Below are 8,583 nucleotides of genomic sequence, written 5' to 3'. Positions count from 1 at the left end.
AAAGGAATTTGACATAGAGATAAGTGAGGCTTATAGGACTCCAATTAGCCACAATCAAAAAATAAAAAAACTTCCCCAGGGCATACAATAGTCAAGATTCCAGAAATTGAACACAAGAAGAGAATATTAAAAGCTGTTAAAAGAAAAGCAAATCACCTATAACAGAAAGCCCATCAGAATCACAGCAGACTGTTCAACACAAACCCTCAAGTCAAGGAGAGCTTGGAATGAGATATTTCAAGCCCTACAGAAAATTACCTTCAACCCAGATTGATGTACCCTGCAAAACTACCTTTCAAAATTAATGGAGAAATAAGATGCTTCCATGAAAAAAGAACACCTAAAGAAATTCATGACCATCAAACCATCCCTCCAAAGTGTTCTGAAAGATATTCTAGAAAGAGACAATGAGGATTAAAACTCCATGAACCACAACAGAATGAATCCACCAGACAATTGAAGAAATTAAACCAAAAAGGACAGAAAGAAGACAACAGCAGGAAGATAACATGATAGAAATAAGACAATACATATCAGCTTTAATTATCAATGTTAATGGTCTTTTCACCAATCAAAAGAAACAGACTGGAAGAGGAATCAAAAAGCAAGTTCAATGACATACTGCATGAAAGGAACACATTTACTCTCTTCCTCTCAGTCCTGTATTGAACTCAAGTTGGAAGTGGCAAGTCCAGTCGCAAATGGAGGTAAAACCACCACCCAGTTTGCCACCAGCCCTACTCCAGCAATTGCATGCTGGGGGGAGGAGGGCCATGATCCAAAGGAACTAGTGAAGTTGAAGAAGCTGTTTATTGGTGATCTTAGCTTTTAAACTACAGGTGATAGCTCAAGAGAACATTTTGAGAAATGGGGAATACTCACAGATTGTGCGCTAATGAGAGATTCCCAAACAAAATGCTCCAGGGGCTTTGGTTTTGTGGCTTACTCTTATGTTGGAGAGGTGGATGCAGCAATATGTGCTGGACCACACAAAGTTGATGGGTGTGTAGTGGAACCCAAAATAGCTGTTTCTAGAGAGGATTCAATGAAGCCTGGTGCACATCTAACAGTGAAGAAAATCTTTGTCGGTGATATTAAAGAAGAAACAGGAGAATATAATTTGAGAGGCTACTTTGAAAAGAATGGCAAGATTGAAACCATAGAAGTTATGGAAGACAGGCAGAGTGGGAAAAAGAGCAAATTTGCTTTTATAACTTTTGATGATCATGACACAGCTGATAAAATTGTCCAGAAATACCACACTATTAATGGGCATAATTGTGAAGTGAAAAAGGCCCTTTCTAAACAAGATATACAGTCTGCTAGATCACAAAGAGGTCATGGAGGTAGATCTGGCAACTTTATGGGTCATGGAGGAAACTTTGGAGGTGGTGGAGGGAATTTTGGCCATGGTGGAAACTTAAGTGGGAGAGGAGGCTATGGTGGTGGAGGAGGTAGCAGCAGAGGTAGTACGGAGGAGGTAATGGTGGATATAATGAATTTGAAGATGATGGTGGAAACTATGGCAGTGGTCCTGGTTACAGTAGTAGAGGAGGCTATGGTGCTGGTGGACCAGGATATGGAAGCCAAAGTGGTGGATATGATAGTGGAGGAGGATATGATGGTTGCAATGAAGGAGGGAATTTTGGTGGTGGTAATTATGGTGGTGGTGGAAGCTATAATGACTTTGGAAATTACAGTGGTCAACAGCAATCAAATTACAGATCCATGAAGGTGGACAGTTTTGGTGGAAGAAGTTCTGGTAGTCCCTGTGGTGGTGGTTATGGATCTGGTGGTGGAAGTGGTGGATATGGTAGCAGAAGGTTTTTAAAAAACAATAGAATAGGGCTACAGTTCTTAGCAGGGGAGAGAGCAAAGAGTTGTCAGGAAAGCTGCAGGTTACTTTGAGACAGTTGTCCTAAATGGATTAGTGGAACTGTAAAAATTTGCCACAGAAGGAACAATGATCCATATAGTAAGAAAAGTTGCTGCAGCTTAAAGGGGAGGAGAAAGTGGCAGATGTGACTAATTTAAAGATCAGTAGATAGGGTAATTCTGGATCATCAAGTTTGGCTCAATGTAATGTCAAGGCTTCTTACAAAAGAGAGGCAAAACAGTCAGAAAAGTATGTACGGCCACAAAAGCAGAGTTTGAAGTATTGCACTTTGAAGATGAGTAAGGGACCATGAGCCAAGGAATGCAGAAAGTTTCTAGAACTGGAAAAAGCAAAGAAATTAATTCTCCCGGATAGTCTCCAGAAGGAACACAGATCTGCCCAATACTTTAATTTTAGCCCATAAATGTAATTTCAGATTTCTGAATTCCAGAACTATAGAATAATAGATTTATGTCATCTTGAACTGCTATATTTGGGGCAATAGGAAGCTAATACAGGTGGCATTTTTCTCTAGCAATAATGATTCTTTGGATGCAGGTTACCTATTCCTCACGTTATCTTCACTGAAGCACATTCTCAACCAAACCCACCAGAGCTCTTCAGATGGATTTCCATTGCCTCCCTCCCTGACAGCCTCAAAACATGGGCAGGTCCTGTGCTACACACTCCACAAGTGGGAAGCCATGATGGTTTTCACTTCACTGGATCAATATTGTGGGGTCTTATTAGCTGTTGGAATGGCAGAATGTCTCAGAAATTCAGTTGAAACTGAAGAAGGATGAAACATTGTCCAAAAAGTTTGGGAGACGGAAGAAGAAGCAAATGAAGGAAGAGCTGCCCCACCCTCAAAACACTATCCCTAGTTACCAGCTCAAAGTAATAAGCCTATTGCTATGTTCTTAGGAAAGGAAATCTCCCAGGATTCTATCTTCATATTTCTATAATCCAATTTTTACTTCTAGAACCAAGCTGTTCTTTGAGGTATGCAAGCATTTCCAAAGCACATACTGACTTCCGGCAGTTAGGTCAGGTTCAATGCCAGAACCCAACTTCTTAAGACTAAAATACTCCATTCTTCACTTCATTTCTCTCTGATTCAAAATCAGAAGGGGCTCTGTCTCCAAATCTATAGGTACTCTATTTGCTTAAAAAAAATACAATGAAGTCCCTCAATCAGATTTTTAATTTTGGTGAAATTTGTCTCTCAAAAGCAATCCCCCATACATCTCAAAAGGGAACACATAAAGCCCTGTTCAGGAGCTACTCACAGGGTAGGTTGCTGGTGGAGGTTGAGCCAGTACTTTCTTTAATAGATGTATTTTGTTTTGCTTGGTGCTTCTATTACAAAATTGAGCACTGTGGTCTGTCCTAATCCTATTTATGACATATACCCTAATATTTACAGCACATGGTTTTATAAAATGCATAGTTTTATGTGAATGTATACGAGATCTTTTAAGGAAATGATTCTATGTAAGAAAGCAAAAATAAGCCGGGTATGGTGGTGCGCACTTGTAATCCCAACACTCAGGAGACTGGGGTGGGAGGATCGCCATGAGTTTGAGGTCAGCCTGGGCTACATAGTGAGGTTAAGGCCAGCCTGGAATACATAGCAAGACCCTGTCTCAACAGACAAAAACAAACAAACAAAAAAGAAAGCAAAAGTAACTTCAAAGCAAGCTATAATTGATAATATAATCCATTCCTCACATCTTAAAACCAACTCTTCAGTCAAGATTGGCTTTTAACCTGTTTCATTCCATTATTTTATTGTATTTAGCAACAGAGTTAAATCTTGGAAAATGCTAAGTCCTAAACTTTTTATCATTCATAGTTCCCTTTCTCAGGAAGCTACTAGAGCATGAGCTCTTCCAAAATTTCAGAGTGAATGAGAAGCTGCAGGAATGTGGAACTCAACACAAGATAGCCAGGGATAAAAGTTCAGGATGATGGGGAGGCGCAGAGTCTCAGGAAAATACCTGAAATGGCCAAATAAAAAGCAAACTTCTGGAACTGTGCTCACACTGGGTCCTGGTATGAGAGGACCTAGAACTGAGGGACTGTGGTGGTTCCTCCTTATCAGCAGGATTATGTTGTAGGATCCCAGTGGATGCTCAAAACCATGGTTACTGCTAAATTCCATATATACTATGTTTTTTCCTATACATGCATACCAATGATAAAGTTAATTTATAAATTAGGTACAGTAAGATTAATAATAATAATGAAATAGAACAATTATAACATACTTTAGTAAAAGTTATGGGAATGTTCTCTCTTTTTCTCACAATATCTTATTGTACTATGCTTGCCCTTCTTGTGATAATGTAAGATGATACAATGCCTGTGTGATGAAATGAAGTGAGGTGAATGATAAAGGCACTGTGATGGAGGGTTAGATTACTGTGGAAGGGTTACTTGAACACAAGCACTGCAGTACCCAGACAATAGAACTGATGATGAGATGGCTACTACACGACTAGCAGGTAGGTAGCATATACAGCATGGATATACTGGGGAAAAGGATGGTTCATAGCTTGGGAATGATAGAATGGGATAATACAGAGGGTGTAAGATTTCATCTCATATGCAGAAGAGTGATTTAAAACTTATTGTTTGTTTCTGGAAGTTTCCATGAATATTTCTGGACTGCAGTTGACCACAAGTGACTGAAACAATGGGAAGCAAAACCACAAAAAAGAGGCAACTACTGTAACTTATAGGTTTGAGCATATGAAAAGGTAATTTCTAAAGTTCTCTTATAGATCTGCTGAGTACACTAAGAAGAATTATATATGAAAATTTGAAGAGCCTGTTCTAAGTTGATTTGTGAAATAAGACATATGACAACACTTGCACCCCCATTATGTAAAATGAACCATTAGTCCTATGTTGGCTTTTAGGATTTCAATAATAAAAATGATGTCACACTTGGGAGGCTGAGGCAGGAGAATCACTGAGTGTTAGAGGCAAGCCTAGGCTACATAGTGAGTTTAAGGACAGTCAGAACTACATAGCAAAATTCTGTCTCAAAAAAAAGTGGGGAGATAGGAACCCTTCTTCATTGTTGGTGTGAGTGCAGACTCGTGCAACCACTGTGGAAATCAATATGGAGATACCTCAAACAAGTAGGACTAGAGGTTCCATTTGAACCAGCTTTCCTTCTACTGGGTATCTTCCCAAAAGAATTAAAAGAATCATACCACAGTTATATATGCTTACCCATTATTTATAGTGGCACATTTTGTAATAGCTAAAGCTTGGAAACAGCTCAATTGCCCATCAACTGGAGACTGGATAAAGAAGATGTGGTTTTTTAATAAAATGGAGTAGTAATCAGCCATAAAGAACAAGAAACTAGAGATATTTATAGCTAAGTCAATGTACAGTAAGGCCATACTCTTAAGTGTAATTAGTAAGTCACACATGTGTAAATATAGAATAGCTTCTCTGGTGTGAAAACTAAAAGTGTAAATAAGAATCAAAATGTATCATTGATATTGTGTAATAGGAAGAAAAAGTCTAAAAGATTAGAGGAAGTGGGAGGGATGGGGGAAAAGTAAAAAGGGAAAAGAAAAAATATGTAAAAAGGAAAAACATGGAAACAATGTCTTTGTAAACAGGGAAGGGTGGAGGGGCTAAAGGGAGGGCAGGGCAATGGGGAAAAGCAAGAACCAAGGTAAGTCTTGTAAAGGTACAAAATCCCAATGATGAATGTAACTGTATTTTATCACCTAAAATGTACCAATAAACTTAATAAAGGTAAAAAACAGTCATCCTGTTGCTTCTTGCAGTCCCAGTGACAGCTCTACACTTTTAGTACCTGTTCTGCCAAAGCAAGCACTAGATCTACACTTTTAATTGGAGATTTATTTATACTATACTAAACATGTGCAATGCTATTCTGCTTTTGTGCCAGTAGCCTGACTGAAACGGATAATTTACCTCTCAACAGTATATCAGTACCCCATTTGTACATCTCTTTCACAGGAATAAAACAGAGTAACAACCCATGATTGCCTATGTTGTTTGCCCTGCATATCCTTTGGCTTTAAATGATGACAGAACACTTCTTTCTCCCAGACCTTGCTCTTGAAAGTTTCATCTACTCATTTTCTACACCTCTTACACAGATGTTAGGTTTACTGGAATTTAGGCCTCCTAAAACCTAATGCAAGTTTGGGCCTTCGTAGGATCAATTATTGGAAAGAATTTAATCCCCGGAGAAAACTAAAATTCTTTCAATAAATGCAGGATGACATAGGGAAATTTCTTCTCTTTAGGGCCTCAGCTTATTAACTATAATTACACTGGCAATTTTCTTATCTGGCCACCTTGAGTGGTCTCATTGCATAATCATTTTGAAGATATTTTCAGTGACAACGAGGGTTGCCAATTTAAATTTAAAATCTAACACAGTGCTATGAATGCAAATAATGTGACTAAGGTGACTATCAGCTGAAGGGACACCTTTGGAGCAATATTCTTTTACCAACATGTGTTTCAGAGTATTATAGTACATTATTGATCACCTCTTTCTATTTTCTGTTTTAGGAATCTTGTATCAAATGGGCTAAAGTATTTTTAAATTTCTTTCTACTTAAGCACTTTTCAAGAAGGTAGCAAATAAGGCCTTGAAACAAAACAAACACCATCAACAACTGGAACTCCTTTAAAAATGAAAGTCACAAGTCACTTTAACTTTCCTTTAAAATTAAAATCTATCTATCTATCCATCTCGATAGATAGATAGATTTTGTGGAGGAAAAACTTTTCTAAAATAGTAAAATTAAAAAAAAAAATTTTATGGAAGCAGAATTCAACCCACGCCTTTGAAAAAGGAGTGAAATGCTGTACCATAAGTTAACTTATATTCACAAGTTATATTTAAGTCATTGGTATGTCAACCAACAATATTTTTACCACCTGTGAAAGATCTGCAGATTCAAATTTGCAAATTAATTTTACAAATTATATAATTTTACAAATTACAAATTATGGGAATGATGGTACATGCCTGTAATTCTAGCACTCAGAAGGCTGAGGCAGGAGGATCAGCATGAGTGCCAGGCTACCCTAGGTTACATAGGGAGTTCAAGGTCAGCATGAACTAAATAGTGAGACTGTCTCAAAAAAAATAAATAAATAAATTATGTGTAAACTATTGTTATATCAACCCACAATAATTTTAACACTTATAACATGTATAGTTCATGACTATGATAGAATAGTCAGTTTAGATGATCTTTTCACTGTAGCAAAATAATCTATAATGGAAGTTTTAAAATAACCTTGTACCAGGTGTGGTGGTACACACCTGTAATCCCAGGTACTCATAAGGCTGGGGCAGGAGAATCACAAGTTCAATCCCAGTGTGGGCAATTTAGGAAGACCTTGTCTCAAAATAAAAATTAAGGGCTGGGGGTTTGGCTCAGTGTTTCCACGGCCTGCCTCGCAAGTGCATGGGCCCAAGTTCAATCCCTGGTACCCCAAAATAAATAAATAAATACATGAATAAATGGACTAGGGATAGATATACTTCAGTGGTAGAATTCCCTGAGTTTCTTCTCTAGTACCAGAAAAAAAAAATTAAAACATACAATTAACCTTACAAAATCACTACTGGGAAAATGTTTAATTTTATAATAGAGACTTATAACTTACACAAGAATATTTTCTACTGAATATAAACCTAAAAAATCATATTAACCAAGGAATCAATATTTACTTTTCACAAGTACCTAGGTTTTACACAGTAACATATTTTAAGTATTCTTTTTAAGGAGGAAACACTCTTGTGCATTTACAAAGTACTGAATAGATAAATTGATTTGCATGCTTGTTTTCAGGAACTCATTTGCTTTCAAGTGCAACTCTTTAAAATCTACATAAATTTGTTCCAAGATAGTCAGCTGAGGACTGTTTTAAGATGATTTTACTATTTAACAAAATACTGTCTGTAGTCTTGCTGATATTACAAAAAATTCTCAGGAGGAAATGTGTTCCGGAACAAAGGCTGATATTATAAGGAGTTTAGGGCAGTTTGGGTTTGTCATGTGGCTGAGATTTTGAAAAAGAAGAGGAAGTTACATTATTCAGCAGAGCAAGTGACAGGCAAATGATTGACTCTTTTTGAGCTTTATGATGAAATCTGTACAAAGAGCAGTGATACTAACTTTGATAGTACTAATTTTGATAGTATTATATCATTATTTCAGGAAACGTAAAACAATGAGATTCTCAGTTCTGAAAATGGGATAAAAACTTGTAGTAATTATTCCTATATGCAGTATTCCTATTCATAAGCCCCATCATAAACCAGAAAGAGACCTAAGAGGGAGAGTTTGGAATAAGGAGCAACTGTATTTTAGGCATAGCGTGGAATGGGAAAGTGATTTTCATATGCAGTAGTATCTTTGGCTAATCATACACTACCGTGCTAATTGTTAGAATATACTTATTTTGTTTCTGACTACCGAAAATCCTGAAGAACTAAATATATTCTGGAAAATAAATGACTGTAGCTAAACTGTGATCATGGTTTGGGCCTTCAAAAATGAAGCATGTAAGCTGGGTGTGGTGGAGTACTCCTGTAATCCCAGCACTCAGATGGCTGAGGCAAGAGGATTGCTGTGAATTCAAGGGCAGCCTAAACTGCATAGTGAGCCCATCTCAAAAAAAAAAAA

At 37.3% G+C, this 8,583-nt stretch overlaps 1 protein-coding gene across 1 annotated transcript; it reads left to right on the top strand.

Annotated features, from left to right (window-relative positions):
* The first annotated feature begins 368 nt into the window (after positions 1-368).
* Positions 369-2,926, top strand: LOC104873852 (heterogeneous nuclear ribonucleoprotein A3-like). Its single transcript, XM_033760722.1, is given in 2 exon segments — positions 369-1,468; positions 1,471-2,926. Coding segments are annotated over 2 exon segments (1,293 nt in total). The 5' UTR covers positions 369-613; the 3' UTR covers positions 1,909-2,926.
* The last annotated feature ends 5,657 nt before the right edge of the window (positions 2,927-8,583 follow it).

This window comes from Fukomys damarensis, unplaced genomic scaffold, assembly GCF_012274545.1.
Source record: "Fukomys damarensis isolate Sample0158 unplaced genomic scaffold, DMR_v1.0_HiC HiC_scaffold_5, whole genome shotgun sequence".
In the NCBI taxonomy this organism is placed as follows: Eukaryota; Metazoa; Chordata; class Mammalia; order Rodentia; family Bathyergidae; genus Fukomys; species Fukomys damarensis.
This window is presented reverse-complemented; position numbering and strand designations above follow the sequence as displayed.